Consider the following 26,803-nt stretch of genomic DNA (forward strand, 5'->3'; position numbering starts at 1 on the left):
GCAGAGCCCTTCTCATGTCCAGAGAATGCTGGAGTCCTGGGCGTTCTGTACCAAAGTCACTGTGAACCAGGCACTCCCAGAACGGTGCGCACTACCTCCCGCCCTGTTGCTGGATCCGGGTGTTTCACACTCCAGAGCTGCTTCCACAACCAGAACTCCCTGGCTGGGGAACCCCCGAGGAACTACACAGGGTCACTCCCTACAAAGATCCAGCAACAATAGAGTGATCCCGCTGGGGTCTAATCTTGGAGAGACACCTCCCAAACTCTGAGGACAGCCAGAGGCAATGGTGAAAAACAATCATGAGGCAAAATCAACAGGAAAACTCTGGCCAATATGAACAATCAGAGTAGATCAACTCCCCCAAGGATCAATGGGGCAGACACAGCACAAGATCCCATGCACAAACAAATAGCTGAGATGTCAGACATCAAATTCAGAATCTGGATAGCAAATAAGATCGAATTAGAATTCCAACAGTAACCCAAAAGATATCTCAACAATTCAACGAATTAAAAGACCAAATGAACAAAGATTTTGACACATTGAGACAAGAAGTTGCAGCCCTCAAAGATCTCAGAAACAAAGTAGAATCCCTCAGTAACAGAATGGAGCAAGCAGAAGAAAGGATTTCTTTTTTTTTTTTTTTTTTGTTTTTGTTTTTATTATTATTATTTTTTTTTTTTGTAGAGACAGAGTCTCACTTTATGGCCCTCGGTAGAGTGCCGTGGCCTCACACAGCTCACAGCAACCTCCAACTCCTGGGCTTAAGCGATTCTCTTGCCTCAGCCTCCCAAGTAGCTGGGACTACAGGCGCCCGCCACAACGCCCGGCTATTTTTTGGTTGCAGTTTGGCCGGGGCCGGGTTTGAACCCACCACCCTCGGTATATGGGGCTGGCGCCTTACCGACTGAGCCACAGGTGCCTGACATTGAAGACAAAGCTTTCGAACACTCCCAAACTCTCAAAGAGTTAAAGAAATGGAGGGCAAAAGCAGATCACTCTCTCACAGAGCTCTGGGATAATTCGAAGAAAACCAATATTCGTCTTATAGGGATCCCCGAAAGCAACGAAGTGGCTTCACAAGGCACAGAGTCTCTTCTCCATGAGATTATGAAGGAGAACTTTTCAGACATGCCTAGAGATTCTGAAATTCAGATAGCAGACAGTTTCAGAACTCCAGCACGACTCAACCCGAATAAGACATCCCCCAGACACATCATAATCAACTTCACTAAAGTTAATATGAAGGAGAAAATCCTGAAGGCTGCCAGACGAAAGAAAACCATTACCTACAAGGGGAAAAATATTACAATAACTGCAGATCTCACTGCAAAAACCTTTCAAGCTAGAAGAGGATGGTCATCGACTTTTAATCTCCTAAAACAAAATAACTTTCACCCCAGGATCCTATACCCAGCTAAGCTAAGTTTCATTTATGATGGAGAAATTAAATACTTACTTCAATGATATTCACATGTTGAAGAAATCTGCCATAACTAAACCAGCTATCCAGGATATTCTCAGACCTATCCTCCATAAAGACCAATGTAATCCCCCACCACAAAAGTAAACCCACGCAGAAAATTTTGATCAAATTCCAACTTCCACAGTCGCAAAAAGATTAAAAATGTCCACTTGACTCTCAAAAGGCTTATCAATATTCTCAATTAATGTGAATGGTTTAAATTGTCCTCTAAAGAGGCACAGGTTGGCTGACTGAATACAAAAACTCAAGCCACATATCTGCTGCATACAAGAATCGTATCTTACATTAAAAGACAAATATAGACTCAAGGTGAAGGGATGGTCATCTATACTCCAGGCAAATGGAAAGCAGAAAAAAGCAGGCATTGCAATCCTATTCACAGACGCAATAGGCTTTAAACCAACAGAAATAAAGAAGGATAAGGATGGATACTTCATATTTGTTAAAGGTAATACTCAATATGATGAGATTTCAATTATTAATATCTATACACCCAACCACAACGCACCTCAATTTATAAGAGAAACTCTTAACGTACATGAGCAACTTGATTTCCTCCAGTTCCATAGTAGTTGGAGATTTTAACACCCCTTTAGCAGTGCTGAATAGATCCTCCAAAAAGAAGCTAAGCAAAGAAATTTTAGATTTAAACTTAACCATTCAACATCTGGACTTAACAGACATCTACAGAGTATTTCATCCCAACAAAACTGAATACACATTCTTCTCATCAGCCCATGGAACATACTCCAAAATCAACCACATCTTAGGCCACAAATCTAACCTCAGCAAATTTTAAAAAATATAAATTATTCCTTGCATCTCCTCAGACCATCATGGAATAAAAGTTGAACTCAATTAACAACAGGAACCTGCAAACTCATACAAAAACATGGAAGCTAAACAACCTGATGCTCAAGGATAGATGGGTTACAGACGAAATTAAGAAGGAAATCACCAAATTTTTGGAACAACAACCAAGACACGAATTACAAGAACCTCTGGGATACTGCAAAGGCAGTCCTAAGAGGAAAATTAATAGCACTGCAAGCCTTCCTCAAGAAAACGGAAAGAGAGGAAGTTAATAACTTAATGGAACATCTCAAGCAACTGGAGAAGGTAGAACACTCCAACCCCAAACCCAGCAGAAGAAAAGAAATAACCAAAACCAGAGCAAAATTAAATGAAATTGAAAACAAAGAATTATACAACAGATCAATAAATCCAAAAGTTGGTTTTTATAAAAGGTCAATAAAATAGATAAACCTTTGCCCAACCTAACCAGGAAAAAAAGAGTAAAATCTCTATTTTCATCAATCAGAAATGGTAATGATGAAATAACAACAGACCCCTCAGAAATTCAAAATATCCTTAGCGAATACTACAAGAAACTCTACTCTCACAAATATGAAAATCTGAAAGAAATAGACCAACCTGGAAGTACACCACCTACCAAGTCTTAGCCAGAACGAAGTGGAAATGTTGAACAGGCCTGTATCAAGTTCTGAAATAGCATCAACTATACAAAATCTCCCTAAAAAGAAAAGCCCAGGACCAGATGGCTTTATGTCAGAATTCTACCAAACCTTCAAAGAAGAACTAGTACCTATATTACTAAACTGCTTCCAAAATATAGAAAAAGAAGGAATATTACCCAACACATTCTACGAAGCAAACATCACCTTGATCCCCAAACCAGGGAAAGACTCAACAAGAAAAGAAAATTACAGACCAATATTACTAATGAATATTGATGCTAAAATACTCAATAAGATCCTAACAAACAGAATCCAACAACACATCAAAAAAATTATACACCATGACCAAGTGGGATTTATCCCAGGGTCTCAAGGCTGGTTCAATATACGTAAATCTATAAATGTAATTCAGCACATAAACAAACTAAAAAATAAGGACCAGATGATTCTTTCAATTGATGCAGAAAAAGCTTTTGATTATATCCAGCATCCCTTCATGATCAGAACACTTAAGAAAACTGGCATAGAAGGGACATTTCTTAAACCAATAGAGGCCATCTACAGCAAACCCACAGCCAATATCGTATTGAATGGAGTTAAATTGAAATCATTTCCACTTAGATCAGGAACCAGGCAAGGTTGTCCGTTGTCTCCATTGCTCTTTAACATTGTAATAGAAGTTTTAGCCATTGCAATTAGGGAAGAAAAGGCGATCAAGGGTATCCACATAGGATCAGAAGAGAGCAAACTTTCACTCTTCACAGATGATATGATCGTACATCTGGAAAACGCTAGGGATTCTACTACAAAACTTCTAGAAATGTTCAAGGAATACAGCAATGTCTCGGGCTACAAAATCAACACCCATCAATCTGTAGCCTTTATATATACCAACAATAAACCAGCCAAAAAAATAGTCAAGGACTCTATTCTTTTCACAGTAGTGACAAAGAAGATGAAATATTTGGGAGTATACCTAACAAAGGATGTGAAAGATCTCTACAAAGAGAACTATGAAACTTTAAGAAAAGAAATAGCTGAAGATGTTAACAGATGGAAAAACATACCATGCTCATGGCTGGGAAGAATCAACATTGTTAAAATGTCTCTACTACCTAAAGCAATATATAATTTTAATGCAATTCCTATTAAAGCTCCATTGTCATATTTTAAAGATCTTGAAAAAATAATACTTCGTTTTATATGGAATCAGAAAAAAACTCAAATAGCCAAAACATTACTCAGTAATAAAAACACAGCAGGAGGAATCACGCTACCAGACCTGAGACTGTACTATAAATCGATAATGATCAAAACAGCATGGTAGTGGCACAAAAACAGAGAAGTGGATGTCTGGAACAGAATAGAGAACCAAGATGAATCCAGCTACTTACCGTTATTTGATCTTTGACAAGCCTTAAAAACATCCAGTGGGGAAAAGATTCCCTATTTAACAAATGGTGCTGGGTAAACTGTCTGGCAACCTGTAGAAGATTGAAACTGGACCCACACCATTAACTAAGATAGACTCTTACTGGATAAAAGATTTAAATTTAAGACATAAAACTATAAAAATACTTGAAGAAAGTGCAGGGAAAACTCTTGAAGGAATCGGCCTGGGTGAATATTTTATGAGGAGGACTCCCCAGGCAATTGAAGCAGTATCAAAAATACACTACTGGGACCTGATCAAACTAAAAAGCTTCTGCACAGCCAAAAACATTGTAAGTAAAGCAAGCAGACAGCCCTCAGAATGGGAGAAAATATTTGCAGGTTAGACCTCCGATAAAGGTCTAATAACAAGAATCTACAGAGAACTCAAACGTATTAGCAAGAAAAGAACACGTGATTCCCTTCTCAGGGTGGGCAAGAGACTTGAAGAGAAACTTCTCTAAAGAAGACAGACGTGCGATCTACAAACACATGAAAAAAAGCTCATCATCCTTAATCATCCGAGAAATGCAAATCAAAACTACTTTGAGATATCACCTAACCCCAGTAAGAGTAGCCCACATAACAAAATCCGAAAACCAGAGATGTTGGCAAGGATGCAGAGAAAAGGGCACACTTCTACACTGCTGGTGGGAATGCACATTAATACGTTCCTTCTGGAGGGATGTTTGGAGAATACTTAGATCCCTAAAAATAGACCTGACATTCGATCCTGTAATTCCTTTACTAGGTTTATGCCCAGAAGACCAAAAATCACAATATAACAAAGACATCTGTACCAGAATGTTTATTGCAGCCCAATTCATAATTGCTAAGTTATGGAAGAAGCCCAAGTGCCCATCGACCCAAGAATGGACTAGCAAATTGTGGTACATGTATACCATGGAATATTATGCAGCCTTAAAGAAAGATGGAGACTTTACCTCTTTCATGTTTACATGGATGGAGCTGGAACATATTTTTCTTAGCAAAGTATCTCAGGAATGGAAGAAAAAGTATCCAATGTACTCAGCTCTACTATGAAGCTTAATTATAGCTTTCACATGAAGGCTATGACCCAACTATAGCACAAGACTATGGGGAAAGGGCCAAGGAAGGGAAAGGGAGGGGGGAGGTTAGAATGAAGGGAGGTAATGGGTGGGGCCACACCTACGGTGCATCTTAGAATGGGTACAGGGGAAACTTACTAAATGCAGAATACAAATGTCTACATACAATAACTAAGAAAATGCCATGAAGGCTACGTTGAACAGTTTGATGAGAATATTTCAGATTGTATATAAAACCAGCACATTGTACTCCTTGATTGCACTAATGTACACAGCTATGATTTAACAATAAAAAAAAAAAAAAAAAAAAACCTCTTCTACACCCAACACATGTCAAGTTTGCCCTTTTGGTGGCAGCTGTGCCCGCTTTAAATAATCTGTCATTGTTTGGGGTCCTGCTTTTTACAGTTTTTGGCTAGGGCCAGATTTGAACCTACCACCTGTGGTATATGAGGCTGGCGCCCTACTCCTTGAGCCACAGGCGCCACCTGTGTCCTGCTTTTTAGATTCAACAGCCAGCCTGAAGCCTTTGCTCACAACAGCAAGCCCACCCTTTAGAGCAGCATTCCAGGCTGCTAGTCATCTGCTGGGCTTGGCCAGTTAGACTTCATTGCTTAGGGGTAAACGGCAGCAAGTCTTGAGACATTTCTTCTGCCTTCTCAGCTGATGCTTTCCCCACCTCAGCTTACTATTTCTTAGTCACTTAGGAGCCCTCCTGTCATCCATTTTGCACAGCATCTACCTCAGTTAAGCTGTGTGGGAGAAGAATTGTTCATAGGCTGCATTCCAAGTGTCTGCTGTTACTAGCCTTGTCCTGCCACTCAATATTCTCATGGGCTCATAAATGGTCTGAATGAAACTGCTCAAGCCAGACGTGCCATTTGTGAAAGTCCCATGTCTCACAGGAAGTGTGCCTGTGCTTTGTTAAGTCTTCAGTTCCATCTCACTGGACTTTGATATATTGTAACAGACTCTGTCAACGTCCCAAAGGACATCTTGATTCTGTTCTGTATTTCTTTGTCCACTAGCGCATCACTGCACAATGACATGCTTCAATTTAAGAATGCAGTGACAGCTTCCAAGCTGTATAAACAATAAAAGTCAAGACTTTTTTCACTAGTCTCTTTTTAAAAAAAGACCTTAGTAAGATTAAACAGCATCACTGACCTCTGTTTTAATGGTCAAACAGATACTGTACTATAGCACTTCAAATATAGAGAATAACTAGTTAGGGTGCAGATAAAGGATGGAAATGTCTACTCCGTGCTCAGTTCTTCTATTTCAGATTTCCCTATAGGAAGGGGGGGAAATACACGCGCAAATAAGCCTGACTGCCTCTAAAATCCAGTACTTCCTCTTTCTAAGCTGTATTAAGTTTATTATATATAGATGTCCTTACCGTCACTGTTTCTAATAAACACCTGAAAATGATCTAAATGTTCATTACTGATATATAAATGAGTACACATCCACATAAAGGAATACAATACAAATGTGAACATGAATTAATGTGACTGAAAGAGCAAGTTGAAAGAATACACACATATTTTGAATGATTCCAAGAAAAATATGATATTGTTTGGTGATAAAAACATACATTGTCAAAGTATAAAGCAAGATTAGGGAAAGATAAACCCCAAATTCAGGACAGTGGTTATCTCTGAAAGGAAAGGAAAAGGGCCAGATGTGGAGGAGCACATATGAGGCTTACAAAAATAATAGTAAAGTTTTTATCTTAAACTTGGTGGCAGGTACATAGGTGTTATTATATTGTAGTTCTTCATATCTTGTATCAATTGTAATTATCATTTTTTTCAAGTCAGTAGTTACTAAAAATTTTAAATATTAATTATATGTAGTATTAAAATGCTAGTTAAAATGTATGAGCGCCAATAATAAAACCATACGGTTGCTACAAAGTTTTTGCCATCTTCTAGCAAAGAGGACTCAAAAGTACACAACCCAAGCGAAACCTGTTGTACCTGAATCTGGCAAATCGCAATAAAAGATCAGGCAATGGAAATGGGACTGTCAGTCCTAATGGTACCATTCTTACACAATTCCAGGAAGTCAAAGAGAAAGGAATCTCTACTGAAGATGCCTCCATTTCATGCCATATTAATAAGGAGGGTGTAATTGACCATTACAGTGTTCTCCAGTAGATACAAAGTCTCCTCCTAAAGAGCTACTGAGCTCTCTTTTCTATTTGATGATTATTTAAAATTCTCTGGTTACATCTACTTGTCCATACATTGTTAAGAGTCCTGATATTATTTAGAGTAAGTAATTTGGAACAACTGCAATTTTTGCCCAAAACCACAAAGCAGATTACCTAGCTGACTTCTGGAAAAGAAAGACAGCCTAAGCTAGCTATGAAACTAATCTATATAACTTTAAAATAAACAATTTGTTTATTTTCTCTTCTCATAGCTAATAAAAATGGAAGAAACACAAATTCTAACTAGTCCACACTGACATTTTCACTACAAGAACTTAAAGTCAGTATTTGAGACACCTGAATCCATGAGAAATTACTTGGTGAAAAATTAGCAGGCAGAAAACAAAGTTTAAACCTATGACCTGAAATTAAATATCAATGATTATGAATTCTAATGTCTACTCATCAAATATATAACTGCTACTTTTTTTTTAAATCAGTAAATATTTATTGTGTACCCAGTAAATACAAAAGCTATGCAAGATGTTATGGTTGCATAAAAATACTATAAACACTACTCCTACCTTCACAGGGAAACAGAATGGTGATCTGGAGTCAGCATTACATTTAGAATCCTTAAACCCGGATATCTTTTTATATCCAAGTCTACCAATTACTGATTACATGAGTGTAACACCTAACATCCACAAGCCTCACATTCTTCCTCTGTAAATGGAGATGGTAACACTTTGTAGAATTTTTAAAGTTTATTTTTCATTAAGGTATAATACACATATAGTAGGATGAACATATATTAAGCATAGAACTCAAAAAATTTTGTAACATGTACCCACCAGGACATCAAACTAAGAACATATCTCACTATCTCGGAAAGCCCTTTCCTGTCTCCTCTTAGTAAATACCAGCTCCTAAAGGTAACTACTATTCTGACCTCAGTATCCTAGGTAGTTTTGCCCATCTTTCAGAACCATATAAACAGAATCCTATGTAGTATATACTCTATGTTTGGTTTCTTTCTCTCCATATTACCTGCAAAACTCATCTGTGCTAATTGCACATAGCATTAGTTTGCCTTTTTTTCATTGCTGTGTAGTATTATATTATATAAACATATTACAGTTAACTATTCCACTGTTGATTGGTATTTGGGTTGTTTTCAGTTTGAAGTTATCATTAAAGTTTCCATGAATATGAGCATTATGTTCATACAATGAAGACAAAAGCATTCATTTCTTTGGAGTACGTACTAGAGTGTAATTGTTGGATCTTAAGGTATATGAAAGATTAGCTTTAACAGATAGAGTCAAATAGTTTTCCAAAGTGATGATGCCATTTTTTACTCTCATCAACAATATATGAGAGTACCAGTTGTTCCATTCTAGCCACTCCAGTGGGAATATTGTAGTATCTCACTGTGGTTTTACTTTGCCTTGACTGAAAGACTATAGATGCTAAACATCTTCTCATAAGTTTGATTTCTTTTGTAGAGAGCCTGTTTAAGTTTTTTGTCCATTTTTTAAAAAATCAGACTGCCTTTTTTATATTTATTTCCTGATTGTAGTTCTTTATATATTCTAGATTCAAGTCTTCTGTCAGGTAATGAATCTATCTTGATGAAGAGAAGGTCATTTTAGATGTCCAACTTACCGATCTTATCTACAATGTTTTAATGTCCAGTTTAATAAATCTTTTCCTACACCATGATCATCACGATAGCCTCCCATGTTTCCTTTTAGGAGCTTTATTTTATTACATTCTGTGTTTTAAGTACTGATCTATTGTAAATTAATTTTTGTATGGGGTAACGTGGGGGAGGGAGTATTATGATTTTTTTCCCACTAAAATGGATATTTAATCAACTAAAACATTTTCTTTCTTTCTTTTTTTTGAGGCAGAGTCTCACTTTATAAAATGCCATGGCATCACAGCTGACAGCAACCTCAAACTCTTGCGCTCAAGTGATTCTCTTGCCTCAGCCTCCCGACAGCTGGGACTACAGGTGCCTGCCACAATGCCCAGCTATTTTTTCTTGCAGTTGTCATTATTGTTTAGCTGGCCCAGGCTGGGTTCGAACCTGCCAGACTCAGTGTATATGGCTGGTGCCGTAACCACTGTGTTACCGGCACCGAGCCTCAAACATTTTCTTAATAAGACACCCCTTTCCCTCCTGAACTTTACTTATTGTCTTTGTCACAAATTGAGTCACTTGACAGAATTTAATCTTTAATAAGTTCCAGTTCTAAAAAGGACTTTATACGTTTTTAATTGTTTCCTATCAGAAGATTATAAACAAATATCGTAAGTAGGAATCTGTTTAACATATTATTTATTAATTCTGCCAACAAATATCTGAACTCCTATTGAATGCAAGGCTCTATGCTACACAATATAAAAGGCTGTATTATTGGGTTAACTCTTCCCTCATTATCCAGGCAAATCAATTACATAGAAACATATTGACTATTGACAATTACTTTCTTAATGTATCTATCTTGATGAAGATAAATTATCTTTGTCAACAGGCAATGTCGATCTGAGTTGTATTATTATCCCCTGCAGGGGTGTTTTTTGTGCAGAAAATACTCTTTAGAGGCTTACTTTTATTTTTCATTTTTTATTTTTTGAGACAGTCTCAAGCTGTCGCCCTGGGTGGAGTGCCATGGCGTCATCATAGCTTACAGCAACCTCCAACTCTTGGGCTCAAGAGAACCTCTTGCCTCAGTTTTTGTACTTTTTTAGTAGAGATAGGGGTCTCAATCTTCTCAAGCTGGTCTTGAGCCCATGAGCTCAAGCAATCACCAGCCTTGGCCATCCAAAGTGCTAGGATTACAGGTGTTGAGCCTCACGCCTGGCCACTTTTAATATATTCAACTTATTAAAGTTAAAAATGTAAAAACTTTAGTTCTTCCTGAAAGCTTTTAGATTCAGCTACAAATCTTTTCTATGTACAGGCCTAGCAGATTGTAGAAGTCATTTTTAAAAGATTTGGGAATAATTTTTGGTCCCATTTACAAACCAGGTTACTACATGCCACCAAAATTTTTTACCTACCTTCTATATATTTAATATATTTTATTTACTTCTTAGTTCTTTAACTGCTTTACTTAATAATGCATAATTTACACATGCTTTTATAGATTTTATAATAAATCAAACTTAAAATAAGGTAATTTTAAATTTCTCCTAAATGTTCCAATAAAACATTTAATAGTATATAAAAAGGTGGTGCCTGTGGCTCAAAGGAGTAGGGCACTGGCCCCATATGCAGGAGGTGGCGGGTTCAAACCTGGCCTCGGCCAAAAACTTAAAAAAAAAAAAATGATTACAAATCTAAATTATTCCATGATACATTTAAAGTTAATTATATGCATATCACCCTCATTAACCATATTTTCTTAAATATTCCAAGTACATAAAATAATAAATATGCACATATCCCTTAAAAGAAAAATATTACTATAGCTTTGATTTCTTAGATATGTCTATTTTTAATATTAAATCTTCCTGGAGTTGAAAAGATGCTTAACCATCAGAAAACACTTACCATCCAGGTTAACCAAGGTTAATAGTTAACCAAAAACTTCAGCTTGTATGAGATCTACTACTTTTCACACTAAATATTATGCAATCCCATTTAATATGATGGAGAGTGATTTCTTAGCATTCTGATGTTACCCACAACCAGTTACCAGATTTTGCCATGTATAGTATGCACTTTTTTCTTTTTTGTAGAGACAGAGTTTCACTTTATTGCCCTCGATAGAGTGCCGTGGTGTCACACAGCTCACAGCAACCTCCAACTCCTGGGCTTAGGCAATTCTCCTGCCTCAGCCTCCCGAGTAGCTGGGACTACAGGCACCCGCAGTATGCACTTTTTTCCACAAGTATTTGAGGGAAAAATAAGGATGAGTATTATACATGGGCGGTACTGATTCTGTATCTATATAAATGTTTTTAATTCTTTTACTTATGCTGATGGCTTAAAAGTTTAACTTTCTTATATCATAATATGTTGAAAATAAATGCTAAAATTCCTTAATGATACATAAAACACAGTACTTAAATATAAACAAATAAAAATTTGAATTAAAAAATTAAATGAAAGATTTTTTTCCCTGAAAGTCTGGGCCCAAAGCATGTAAAATTTAAGATTACCTAAATTATACACGGGGCACATTATACACAGCAAAATACAGTACAGGCAGTCCCTAGGTTACGAATGAGACAGGTTTTGCAGGTTTGTTCTTAAGTTGAATATGCATGTAAGGTGGAACAGGTATATTGATCTATTACCTGTATTAACCCCTGTTCATAAGAGCAAGTTGTACATCAGTTGGACATTTGTAACTTGGGAACTACCTGTATTTCAGTTAGCATACTGAGTGGATTCTTGTCAGTGACTGTGATGGGCCATGCTAAATCTTATTTAAAGTTGCTAAGCCAGTAATTCTACCATTTTAAAAGTGGGGGAGTGGTAATAACATTACTTATTCTTTAGTCTAACGGTAGAATTCTACATTCCTAACAAGTCAGTTAATTACTTGATTGCATCTTGCTTTTCTTTGGCTCTAAAGATAGGCCCTTACCTTTTCCATTTAATTGTAAAGAACTTTGAACTTGAAAAATCTCAGATATTTATTTTCTGCCTAACTATGAAGACCTTAAAACTAGATGGACAATGGTATTCTTTCAGATTATCGGAACTATGTAACCTCTATAGAAAATAACATACTATCAGTTGAACTTTTGATAAAATCACATAGGTAAGTCTCTATTCAAATTCTGAGATTATTCTACTCATCTATAAAACAAGGGGATAATGGCCAGGTGCAGTGGCTAACACTTGTAATCCAAATAAGACCCTGCTCTATAAAAAAATACAAAAAGTAGCTGAGCATGGTGGCATATGGCTGTAGTCCCAGCTAATAGGGAGGCTCAGGCAGGAGGATCACTTGAGTCCAGGAGTTCAAGGTTGCAACGAGCTGTGATGACACCACTGCACTGTAGCCCAAGTAAGACTTTATTTTAAAAGTAAAATAAAAAAAATTTTATTTTATTTTATTTATTTTTTTCTTTTTTTGAGACAGAGCCTCAAGCTGTCACCCTGGGTAGAGTGCTGTCGCATCACAGCTCACAGCAACCTCCAACTCCTGGGCTCAAGCAATTCTCTTGCCTCCACCTCCTAAGTAGCTGGGACCACAGGCACCCGCCACAACGCCCAGCTATTTTTTGGTTGCAGCCGTCATTGTTGTTTGGCGGGCCTGGGCTGGATTCAAACCCCCCACCTCAGGTGTATGTGGCTGGCACCCTAGCCGCTTGGCCACAGGCGCCAAGCCAAAATAAAAATTTTTTTTTTTTTTAAAAAAGCGAATACTAAAACCATATAGTCTCAGCATTCAAAAAGCCTATAATTTATTTGAAAATATTAATATATACATATATATTACAATTGCAGTGGATATCCCTTCTGTCCACACATTAACTACAACTAAAGCCTTGATAAAAAAAAAAGCGTTCTCAACTATGCAGAAGAGACATCAAAAACAACAAACTGGGCTGCTGAATGTAGGGCTGTTTACAACTAGTATCACAACCACTTACTGATTTTTGTTCCTTCTCTATTCCTACTGCTCCACTTGACTAGCTTTAAAATAAAAAATAAAAAAGACCAACAAACTGTAGGTTAAGACCCTCAAAAACTTAAAGTAACTACAAAAATAACACAGTGACAACAAAAATAAAAGCACTGAAATCTTTCTATAATAAAACACCTAAAAAGTTCAAAATATAATAAATATCATTTTATATAAATAGCTGATCTCATCTGAAGGCATGAGAATTACCTACTGGACAGAAGAAAAGAGAGAATAAGAAAGAGAGAAAGAACATAAATCTATGAGCTGATGACATGGTAGTCCTTTAGGATCTGGGGGCTTCATACGTCTGAGGACTGCAGATTTAATGACCACAAAGAAAGACTTGAGATAGGACCTCAGGCCCACACAAGTCAAAGAAGTTGAACTGAGAGTATCACATAAAACCTAGACCCTCAAAGGGCAACAACCTTAGTAAAAGGGTAGATTTAAAACCCACAGAAGTATATTTGTCTATCACAGCTGTATGTTCTATATTTGTGGAGTGAGCAAGTGTCTTCCAAGGCCCCATCCTCATGTGATTTGAGACACAATTCTGCACCTTGTTAAGCAAAGAAATTTACCTAAAAGTGGTCCTAGGCAGGTAATATTCCTAAGGCATGAGGCTGAAGCAAAGATAGATCTCTCAGGAATAACAATCCTTTCTAAACAAGCCACACACTGGAATAACTGATTAAAACTGTGGTAAAGAGACATTCTCAACTGTACCACTAACAAGATTCATCAGAAATAACAAAAAGCAGATGATGCCCAAAAACTTCAGGTAATAGAACTACCAGTTATAGATTACAAAATAATTATTCAAAATTATTAAAAGCATTTTTAAAAAGAAATAAACAAAAGATATACAAGTCTTAAGTAATATAAATAAAAATAAATTCACACTTAGATGACTGATAGACTGTTCAACACACACACAAAAAATTGTTTTTAAATGAGAAAAAAGTTACCTATAAACAAACAACAAATAGATGATACTATCAAGCCAGAAGGCAAAATAATATTATTATTAATGTCATCTTCAAAGTATAGAGAATGACCACTAACCTAGTATTTCTACACTAAATTATAATTTAAGAGTGAAAGGGAAATACAGATATTTTGAGACAAAAATTGTTAGTTACCACTAACAGAGAACTTTGCTGTAAGAAATACTAAATATTCCTTAGCAAGGAGGAAACTGAATCTAGAAAGAGTAAAACAGAAGTCTGATAAGCAATTGGTAAACACATGCACAGATCTAAATAAGCATTTTATTCACCCATTCTTTTAATGTATTTAATGCTTACTGGCAATGCTCTGATTGCTGGGGGTACAGCAAGGAGCAAATCAAAGGCCCCGACCTTATAGAGCGCACAACTTAGTAGAGATGATAAAACACACACACGCAGACTATAATATCAGGTAGCAGTAAGTACTATGAAAAAAATAAAATAGAGTAAGGGTGATGAGAGGTGAAGGGGTAAATACTTTACATAGGATGATCAGGGCAGAACTTTCCAGGTGACATCTAAACAAAGAATGAGGCAAGGGTACTGGCCACTGCTTATCAAGTAGTATGGAATGAGAAGTAGATAATGAAAACTACAAATATGCCTTGAACTTTTTCTGTGTTCTAGGGCAGTGGTTCTCACCTGTGGGTTGCAACCCACAGGAACTATATTAAAGGGCTGCAGCATTAGGAAGGTTGAGAACCACTGTTCTAGGATTTTGTTTACATACTACTTGCATTAAATTATTTAATTTTCACAATAACCCTATGAGGTAATTTTCAAACTGATCCCCAATTCACAAAGGAAGAATATGAGGGACAGGTTGAATGACTTGTCCTCAGATACACTGTGTAGTAGGGTTAGCGTAAGAACCCTGGTAGCCTGGTCAATGATCAAACTCTGGGCAAAGGAAAAAGGTCTTAGAGGGTGCGGATCTTCCTCCTACTGGTCTTTGCATCCTGAGTGCCCTGATATAGTGAGTGTTGAGTATGCTGAGCTGAAATGATTATAAAAAGAGCAGAGGGGTGAGAGCTAGGGAACAAGAGGAGACCAGTCATAATAAAAAAGAACAAGATGAAAAGAATAGTATAATGTCACAGAAGAGACATTCTGGAAAAGAGAGTTCCAAAGAAGACCGTAAACATTATCAAATGTTACGTAGGTTAAAAAGAATAAATCCTGAGAAAATATATTCCCTTATTAAATTGAGAAGTTACTTGTTATTTTCAAGAATTCAGTCCTAATGCTGCAATGACTGGAGAGGCAGGATTTCTAGCAATTAAAGTAAAAGTCAGTTTACCATGAAGAGGGGAAATGACAGAGGCTCGCATGCAGCTAAACAAATTATCTTCTCAATAAAAATATAAAAGTAACGTGTTACTCTTCATTCTGACTTACCACTATCTCGTTCCCACTCCTTAGTTTATTTCTAATGAATTACAATTTCTATCTTTCAGTTGCCTTTTCTGTAACATAAAAAAAATAGAAATACTAAGTGTTTACACACTTATTATAATACCCAGAATTCCAAAATATAAATTTCAAACAAGTGACTACTGATTTCTATAAAATAAAGACAAATGCTCCCTAGAGAAAACTTACATAAAAGAAACAATGAAGTAAAATAGCCAAATGGGATGTCCTCCCACCCTTGGCACATTTTAGATCACAATTTAGACCCTGAAAAACACCTGCTCCCTGTGCCTTCCCTCTCAGATGTTCTTGCTTGCTTTTTTCTCCTCATTGAAATCACAAAAGAACCTGCACAAGCTCTCACCTCTGCATCTCTCCTTCTCTCTGCATTCACACCCATATAACCACCTGCCTCGGGTGACTTTGAGCTAGCTGTCCATGCACTCTCTCAACACTTGCATGAGATCCCACCTCCTCCTGTCAACTCAAGGACACTGGTCCAGCAGTTGTCTACTTTGCCCAGGAACCATTGATTCTTCCCTTTCTACCACAACATTCTCATCAGCATATAAACAACCTGTTTCTCCCTACTCTCTAAAACAACAAACCTTGACTCCTTGTCTTCCCCAATTACCACTCATTTTCTTTCTTTCCTTTTTTTTTTGAGACAGACCCTCAAACTGTTGCCCTGGGTAGAGTGCCATGGCATCACAGCTCACAGCAACCTCTAACTCCTGGGCTCAAGCGATTCTCCTGCCTCCACCTCCCAAGTAGCTGGGACTACAGGCGCCCGCCACAATGCCCGGCTATTTTTTGGTTGCAGCCGTCATTGTTGTTTGGCAGGCCCAGGCTGGATTCGAACCCACCAGCTCAGGTGTATGTGGCTGGTGCCTTAGCTGCTTGAGCCACAGGGGCCGGGCCTACGACTCATTTTCTGTTCCACTTTTCAGCAAGATTAATTTGAAGAATTATACATGTTAATATATACTCACTGTCTTCAGCTCCTCTCTTCCCACTCTCTGAACACCCTCCATCATTCTTTACCATTGTACCAGAACTGCGTGCATCAGGTCACCAGTGCATTGACGCTGCTAAATCCAATCCAGTTCTCAATGCTGACCCTATTTGACCTGTATTGCAGCTTTTGATAAAGTAGCTTAGGATCTTTAAACTTTGGTTTCTTCTTCTAAAAAAAATAGGAATAATAACAGTAATATAATAACATCTATTTTAAAAGATGGTTATGAAAATTAAAAAAGAAATAAACAATGTACAAGTATAGTACCTAGTTTACAGTTAAGAAATCAATAAATGTCAGTTATTATTGTGGTTGATCAGCCCTGCTACCTACATTCAATTCAGTGTCTAAAAACAGAGTCCACTCCATGCTCCAGAAACAGAATTTTGGAATATGATTCGACAATGTTATAAAAGTGAGTATAATACTATTTGCCAATAGTATTAGGCAAATAACCTAATCCACCATTTAAAGAATGACTTCAAAATTTTTCTTGTCCTTAGTTGTGATGATTCTAAAATAACTACCACTAAATTCTCTCTTTCTAAGTCTGGTTCTCATTTCTAATTACTGTTCAGAAGTTTGGTCTAGATATTTGACTATCTGTTCAAATTTTTCTTTCATCTATCTCATTAATCACCAAATCCATTCCATTCTACCACAGTAATGGCTCTCACCTACATCTACAAGCACACATGCTTAAGAGAGCAAGAACATGTCTGTTTCTGCATCCCACCATATGCGGTACAGTACCAGGTACAGTGCTTGGCATATAAAAGGTTCCAATCTCATTACAGGGAAAAATGAGGCACAGAGACGTACACTTGCATAATCAATTAGTAGTGGAAACAATATAAAAATTTGCTCTCCAATCTTCTAATCTCAGGAAAATAACTGAGCCAGAGCCGGAGTGAAATACCTGTATGAAAGAGATGGTAATTTACTCTCTATCAGTACTTGATTTTAGCCTTAATCTTCTTCACTGCAAATTAGGATTTAAAATGCTACCAGCTACATAATCTGAGTACCCAAGAAATATAAGGCAACAACTTTAATACCAAGTCAAAAAGAATTTTCTCTTGGCTGAAATTCTACAGAATAGCACTAATTAAATCAATTTAAAAAAAATCAATCTTCTGATATGTCCACAGAAACACATACCTGGTACTGAACTACATATGATGGGATGCAGAAACAGACATACCACTTCCCTTGGTTCATTATGAAATAATATTAGAAAGCCTATTAGAGTTTTAGTGCACCTATGAAGAACAAGCCAAATGATTCATTTCAAGCTTGCATAACCTATTGGCACTACAAGCTCTCTCAAAGAATATAATTTAAAAAGACTTACTTACTACTTGGGAATGTAAATTGATACCATATAGCCATTATGAAGAACAGTATGGCAATTCCTCAAAAAGTTAAAAATAGAACTATCTTATGATCCAGCGATCCCACTAATGACTCTATATCCAAAGAAAATGAAATCATTAACAGCCATATTCATTTCAGCATTATTGACAATAGGTAAGATATGGAAATAAACTAAATGCCCGTTGACAGATGAAACATGGTATGTGTGTGTGCAAGTATATACATTTATAGGCACACACATATATACACAATGAAATATTACTCAGCTTTACGGAAAAAAAAGAAAGAAAGACAAAGAAAACCTTGCCATTTGCAACATGGATGAACCTTGAGCATACCTTGCTAAGTGAAATAAGCCAGATGCAAAAAGACAACTGCTTCATGGTCTCACCTATGTATAGAATATAAAAGAGTCAAACTCAGAGAAATACAGAACAGAATGGAGGTCACCAGGGCATGGGGAGAGAGAAGCAGGGTGATGTTGATCAGGGGGTACAAAGTTTCAGTAATGCAAGATGAATAAGTTCTGGAGATCTTGTATAGTTAATAACTATAAATACTTGAAATTTGCTAAAAGAGAAGTTCTTAAGTGTTCTCACCACAAAATGAAAAAGAAAAGAAAATATTAGGCTGGGCACTGTGGCTCATGCCCGTAATCCTAGCACTTTGGGAAGTTGAGGTGTGTGGATTGCTTGAGCTCACAGGTTTGAGACCAGCTTGAGCAACAGTGAGATCCCACCTCTAAAAATAGCTGAGCATTGTGGCGGGCACCTGTAGTCCTAGTTACTTGGGAGGCTGGGGCAAAAGAATCACTTGAGCCCAAGAGTTGGAGGCCGCTGTGAGCTATGACATCACAGCACTCTGCAGAGGGTGACAAAGTGAGACTCTATCTCAAAAACGAAAAAAAAAAAAGAAAATATGATAAACCACCTGAGTTTATGGATATGTTAATTAGCTTAATGCAATTGAATATTCTACACAGTGTATATGTATATCAAATTATCAAGTTTTATACCTTAAATACATACAATTTTTAATGTCAACTCAATAAAGCTGGGGGAGGGTGAAAACTACCATATTTATTTTTTAAGCTGAATAAAGAATAAAATATTTTATTAAATAACTACTGCCAACTACTGCCCCAAAATAGAAAATCTTAAGTTTCATGGCTTCAAGTCTCCCAGCTGCTCATTAAAGAGAATGCATTTAATAAGCCTACAAAATAAAATATTATAAAATCATTTCATTTATACAAGAAATCTTTTAACTTAGGAGACTAAGAACAATCTGGAGCCTCCATCTCTTTGGAGTTTAATTCTAATACTGCCATTACCTCCCATCATGATCCTACTTTTGTAGCTCAATTTGCTCACATTTAAGGCAATGAATCTAATCCAAGCAACTGCTGGTGGATTTAAAACATGGTCATTAATTGTCCTCATATCAAAATTGAATACACAGGCTTCATGCTTCTCCACTCTTGTGCTGCAGTGGGGGATGAGGGATGGGGAGAGTAGGGGAAAGAAAGCAGGAGGGAAGGGGTAGGGTCTCCTATGTATAACACTCCTTTTGGGGGCAAGACACAATTGTAAGAGGGACTTTTTTTTTTTTTAAGAGACGGAGTCTCACCTTGTTGCCCTCGATAGAGTGCTGTGGCATCACAGCTCACAGCAACTTCCAGCTCTTGGGCTTAGGTGATTCTCTTGCCTCAGCCTCCCGAGTAGCTGGGACTACAGGTGCCCCCCACAACGCCCGGCTACTTTTTTGTTGCAGCTTGGCCGGGGCCGGGTTCTAACCTGCCAACCTTGGTATATGAGGCTGGCGCCCTACTCACTGAGCCATAGGCGCTGCCCTATAAGAGGGACTTTACCTAACAAAAGCAATCAGTGTAACCTGGTTTCTTGTATCTTCAATGAATCCCTAGCAATAAAAAAAAAAAAAAAATTAAGCAACAAGATACACATGAAGGCAATTAAGTACACAGCATTAATTACTGGCCAGCAACTGATATTTATTTTTTCTCAGTTCTCCTTGGAAAATCTCAAACAAGAATATCAGTGGAGTAATCTTAAATATATTTTTTAATTAAGAAAAAAAAAATTGTACCCTCAATGAATCCCCAACAATAAAAAAATAAAAGAAAAAAAAGAAAAAAAAAAAAAACAGAAAAACACGGTCATGGGCTAGGTGCAGTGGCTTTGGCCTATAATCCCAGCAACTTGGGAAGCTGAAGGAGGATGATTACTTGAGGCTAGGAATTTGAGACCAGCCTGGGAAATACAGTGGAATCCCATCACTAAAACCCTTTTTAAAATTAGACAGGTGTGGTGGCATGTCTGTAGTCCCACCTATTTAGGAGGATGAGGCAGGGAGGACTGTTTGCACCAAGAATTTGAGGTTGCAATGAGCTATGATCAGATACCACTGCATTCCAGCCTAGGCAACAAAGCAAAACCTCATCTCTTAGAAAAAACAAAACACAAAAACCATGATAATGATTAAACTCAGCAGATGCATGACATAGATGGTAAAACTTCAAACAAATGTGGCAAAACCACTGGTGGGAAATCATAGTACACAGATTACCTTGGTATACTGCACTAGGGATAAAGTAGTAGTTTTGTACTATTAAGAAAAAAGTATAATGATGATGGATGTGTTAATCAGTTCAATGTAAGCATTTCACACTGTATATCAAATCAGTACAATGAACCCCACTAATGCATCAATGTATACAGTTATGATTTAATAAAAACAAAACAAAACAAAAAGAAAAGTAGTTTTGTCTTAAAAGTTAATGTAGTGTGATTTCAGTGTGATGCTCCCATAGAAAAAATTATTTAATTACACCTAAAATATCAATACTTATTTCATTAAGTGATTCGGTTTCTTTATTCTCCCACCACTGATAAGAATTTAATAAGTACATAAAACAATAGAACCTCCATAGTTGACCATCTTCCTACAATGACAACCTCAAGTTGCCCTAATTTTCACAGATCAGACATGCACCACAATGTATGTATCCAGTTCCTGATGTTGACCACATCCATATGTTGATCAGTTTGTTACGGTCCCTTGGGTGGTCAACTTGCAGAGGGATTCATAGTAGTAAATTATCAATAGTATGAGCACAATAACAATACCTACTTCATGAGATCACCGGAAGTTTAAATAGGATAATGCTTGTAAAACATATAGTAAGTGACTAATAATTATTAACTATCATCATTCTTTCCTTGAAAATAACCACCAATTTTGTAAGATTACGACATTTAAAAAACCACATCCTGTCTCCCAGAATTACTCAAAATGTTTCAGAAAATTAAGGAATTATACAGGGAGAAAATAAATTACTTGAGAAGTTATATAAATGAGGGTATCATTTTTTAATTCTGTTATTCTCTTGATATTTATCTGAAAGAATATTGAGTACTTTGGGAGGCGCCTGTGACTCAAAGGAGTAGGGTGCCGGCCCCATATACTGGAGGTGGTGGGTTCAAACCTGGCCCCGGCCAAAAACGGCAAAAACAAAGAATATTTAGTACTTTATTTAATAGCTGACCATTCACTTTAATTATGTATTACATGCCAGTTACTGTTTTAGACATTAAATGCCCTTATTCAGTTCCATGAAGTAGACATCCCTATTTTAGACACAGTGAAACTAATGTTTACCTAAGTTAAATAACTTGCTCAAGGTCATTAAAGCGAGTATGTTCAGAAGCAGAGTTTGATATCTCATGAACTCAAGTGAAGTAAGTATTTTTCCATTAAACCAAATATCCGAGGTCTATATCCATTACTCATTATCTCTAGGTGAAAATTTTATTACGTTTGTTTTATATGACTTGGAGAAGAGACAAAAGTTTGTGAAAGAAAAAAAAATACCTCGTAACTCTAACCTCTAACAATTTTTAACTCTAAACTTAAACCTAAATATTTACTTATTAGCTGTTGTAAACATTCTGAGCCGTGAACCAGTGTAGGATTTGCTTTTTAACATGTGCCTTATATTAATTGATGAAATACCTGTTGCTTCACTTAAAGATTTTATTCATAAAGTTTAAAACTACTGATCCCATGCTATTATTCAAGGTATTAAACATAATACCTTCTCTAATAAAACCCTGTGGAGTTGTTAGGTGTTTCCCTCTTGTTGTTGATGATACACGTAGGAATGGGAACCTTTTTCTTCCAGGCAATATATGATCTTACATTTACTCTGATTAAGGATTTCTGATACACAAGGAAAAAAACCCACATATAATAGCTATATACAAAGGAAACTTTAAAAAGAATTAATGAAGAGCTTGCTCAGCACCTGTAGCACAGTACCAAGGGCAACATAGCAAGGCTCTGTCTCAAAAAAAAAAAAAAAAAAAAAAAAAAAAAAAGAATAGAGACAGGAGGGGCTTGGCACCTGTAGCTCAGTGGTTGGGCACTGGCCACATACACGGGGGATGGTGGGTTCGAACCCAGCCTGGGCCTGCTAAAACAACAAGGACAACTGCAACAAAAAAAAGCTGGGCGTTATGGTGGACACCTGTAGTCCCAGCTACTTGGGAGGCTGAGGCAAGAGAATTGCTCAAGTCCAAGAGTTTGAGGTTGCTGTGAGCTGTGACATCACAGCACTCTACTGAGGACAATATAGCAAGACTCTGTCTCAAAAAAAAAGAGACAGGAGGCTCAGAGAAATATATTCTAGGGCATTCATCTTTTACTTTCATTAAGAAAAAGGATTAAGAAACAAGTATCACATTTGAGCCTAGGCATTCAAGGCTGCAGTGAGCTATAATGACACCACCCCTAGCTGGGTGACAGAGTGAGACTGTCTAAAGAAAAAAAAGCATAAAATTAAATGAAATCTTTTATAAACAGTTAAGAAAGGACAAAATTGTCTCAGTGTTATTCTAATAAGTTTTCAGGTTAATATTCATCAATGGGAAAACGCCATCCACAATTTTGTATTGAGTCTGAGCCATAAACATTAGAGTTATTAACTGTGGACACTACTTTTAGAAATAAATCAGTGTTCTATCAATACTGAACATATATTCCTATATTTAAAGTTATTGTCAGCTTTTAGTTTTAAATTACAAGTATATTTCAGAATAACTTTCAGTAAAAGGGTGGTGCCTAGAGCTCAAGTGGCTAAGGTGCCAGCCACATATACATCAGAGCTAGCAGGTTCGGGTTCAAACCCAGCCTGGGCCTGCCAAACAGTGACAATTACAACCAAAAAATAGCCAGGCATTGTGGTGGGCACCTGTAGTCCCAGGTACTTGGGAGGCTGAGGCAAGAGAATTGCCTAAGCCCAGGAGTTGGAGGTTGCTGTGTGATGTGATGCTACGGCACTCTACCCAGGGCTACAGCTTGAGGCTCTATCTTTAAATAAATAAATAAATAAATAAATAAAAAAAATAACTTTCAGTAAAAAAGTAAGGTATTTCTTTATATATAAAGACAGAAAATTTTCAAGTTCTGATAAATCATAATGCCATTTTTTTTTTCAGTCTTTACTTTGGAAATTACATGATAACAATCCTACAACTCTTGAAACACTAGCTTTTGGGGGTAAGAGTCACCTTAGTCCAAAAACATCTGAAGGTGGATACATCAGTGGAAAAAACATTACTACAGACCTTAAAAAAAATCCTTATCTAGTGTTCTTGCAGTGAAATCACGAAATTACCTGCAACCCAGTGGGAAAAAATCCTGTAGGAATAAATTAACCACTTTTTACAATCTGTAAAATGTTTTTAGAAAACTTTAAGAAATCAGTAAGTTAAACTAATGATCATAGCTACTAACCAAAGGAAAACTTATGATCCATGGTCCAACACTCTGGTCACAATATCACTTTCACAATAAAGTAGATAGAAAGCCAGAAAGACCTACACTCAGACATTGGTCTAGCCTAATTTACAAGTCAGGGTCTCTCGGGCTTCAGCTTCCTCACTTGTTAAATTAATGGAATTATTCATTCAATGTTGGTTGAATGCCTACTATGTGCCAACCCCTGTGCTAGCAATGGACATTTTTTATTTTTTTTTAATAAAACCATGACCTTTTTTTCCTTGCAAAGCTCCTAATCTTGTGAAATAATAAATGCAACATGTTAACTATTGTAACAAACTGTTATGCCTGGGCAAATCACAAAAGGCTGATAGTTTTTAAAGGTGAGACTTGTACAATGAATATGAGTTGCTTAGTTAGAGATAGAGATAATGGGTATTCCCTGCAGAAAAACAGACTGCACGGACAAGAAGACTGAAAAAAGCAAAAAGAAAGAGGTTTAAAGTAGATGGTGCATAGGCTGGGTGTCAGAGAAAACCAATGGGAGGTAAACATTGAGCCGTACAGGCCACATTAGTAACTTGACTTTTAAGTAACAAGCCACTTAAACACTACTGGTAAGGTTCCTTCTACACTAAGGCTCTGAAAATTGGCTGTAGGCCCAATCAGGAAAATCTGATTTCTCTACCATCTCATTTGAAGTTTTTAAGAGTCTCTTAAAGTGGAAAAAAAAAAGCAAAACTACTATCCAAGTTTTGATGCCAATAGCATGAAACCTAAGACAACTCTTCTTAATTGATACATTTTGGAACTAATAGGATTGTATTATTACTATAGTAACTAACCATTCAAAAAGCAAGATATAGGACAAGTGCTTTGTTTATGCTTTTTACCAGATACAAACTGTACACCACCTAGAAGTGTGAACGTTAAAAACATATTAAATTTATATGCCCTCAAAAATACTTTTTCATACTTTGTTCAATTCAAGCTCTACTCTGAATACTAATAAACTGGAAGGACCTAAAGGGAATATAAAGTCCCATTTACCTGTGTTCTGCAGGAACAGGGGGTGGCCAGACAGCAGGATCTCTAAACGGTTCATCTTGACAGGACACAGGGAAATCTGGGGGCTTGTCGATTTTAAAACTTTCTAAAGTGCTGACAATACTTTTAACTTGTTCGTATTCTTCCAACAATTCCTGCCGAACCTTAAAAAAAAATTAACTTTTATTCTAGAAACTGTTAGAAGATTTTATAAATTGTAATAAAAGATTTTTATACGTTGTAAATAATAAATTGCTATATAATGCAAGTTTTCTTAATGCCATTCAAAGAATGTAAAAACATACTCAAAAACACAAAGAATTATTTAAAGTAAGGTAGAGAAAAGAGCAGAAATTAGTTAGAAAAAAGATATAATTATATACCCCTTTTAATAAGCAAAGTAGTAATATATTTTTCATAATGAAACCATTTCTACCAAAAATATAATGATCATTAATACAATTTAAAACAAGCTACTACTGGTAATTAGTTAACCACTTCCCAAAATCTAAAATGCTGTGCTAAGTCCTACTGTTGTACTGTATTTGTAAATAGATCTCAAAAAATTTTACCAGCATTTCCTATCCTCAGTATCGATAAATATAAAATGCCTGTTACAACTGTCCAAAAGCCAGAAATAGGGTAACAGTATGAATTACACACTTCCAATTTTTTTTTTTTTGGTAGAGACAGTCTCACTTTATCACCCTCAGTAGAGCGCTGTACTGTCACAGCTCACAGCAACCTCCAACTCCTGGGCTTAGGTGATTCTCTTTCCTCAGCCTCCTGAGTAGCTGGACTACAGGTGCCTGCCACCACACCTAGCTATTTTTTTGGTTGTTGTTGCAGTTTGGCTGGGGCTGGGTTCGAACCCGCCACCCTCGGTATATGGGGCCGGTGCCCTACCCACTGAGCAACAGGCACCACCCACACTTCCAATTTTTATTTCAATTCTGTTCTACATAAAATCTGAATTCTTTTGGCCTTATTTAAATCTTTCATGTCCTGTGCAAAGTTTATTTTGAATTCTAAAGCAGTATTTTTCCTATACGTAAAATATTTAATTGAGTACCTAATGTAAGATAATTCTTATGCTTTCAAACTCTGAGCTCAAACTAGTTTTCAAAAGCAAACAGATAAAGACTAAAAATTACATTTATAAATTCATTTTAACTATTCTAAATTTTTTAAACTAGAAATTACATTTTACTATAAATCAAAGCATAAGAAACTTTCCCTTAATCTTGAATACTATATTAAGAGGGAACATACAAAAGAGCTATAGAACCAAAGAAAAATCTCGGTAAAATTTGATTGTTTAGCTGGGCGTTGTGGCGGGCGCCTGTAGTCCCAGCTACTTGGGAGGCTGAGGCAAGAGAATCTCTTGAGCCCAAGAGTTTGAGGTTGCTGTGAGCTATGATGCTAGAGCACTCGACTGAGGGCAACAAAGTGAGACTCCATCTCAAAAACAAAAAAAGAATTCAATTGTTAATACACACAATTGTATATAATATGCTATACTAAGAGAAATGAAATTTCAGAACCCAATGGAAAGAAGACAATAGAAACATCTGAATAGAAACTGTAACTATTTAACACACACAACTAAGACCATGTCAAAAATATTCCATAATCAATTAATAAACTACCTTGCCTGTGGCTAGTAGGAGGGATAGAAAAAAACAAGTAAAATTTCAGCCTGAGTTACAGGAAATACATTGCTGTCACTCATCATAATTTGGTAACTCTTAAATCAGAAAATAAGCCAGATTTACCCTCAAAATTTAGTAAAACATCAATTTCTAACTAGTGGAAAATTAGAAGAAACACTTGAAAGGCATTAGTACATAAAATGA

At 36.6% G+C, this 26,803-nt stretch overlaps 1 protein-coding gene across 8 annotated transcripts in view; it reads right to left on the reverse strand.

Annotated features, from left to right (window-relative positions):
• KATNAL1 (katanin catalytic subunit A1 like 1) overlaps nt 1-26,803 on the reverse strand; it is a 170,413-nt gene that overhangs the window by 70,376 nt on the left and 73,234 nt on the right. For all 8 annotated transcript variants that reach the window (XM_053563664.1, XM_053563662.1, XM_053563660.1 and 5 more), the window contains one exon: nt 24,951-25,111. In XM_053563664.1, the coding sequence (XP_053419639.1) occupies nt 24,951-25,111 (161 nt within the window). The remainder of the gene's footprint in view (nt 1-24,950; nt 25,112-26,803) is intronic.

This window comes from Nycticebus coucang, chromosome 15 (genome assembly GCF_027406575.1).
Source record: "Nycticebus coucang isolate mNycCou1 chromosome 15, mNycCou1.pri, whole genome shotgun sequence".
In the NCBI taxonomy this organism is placed as follows: domain Eukaryota; kingdom Metazoa; phylum Chordata; class Mammalia; order Primates; family Lorisidae; genus Nycticebus; species Nycticebus coucang.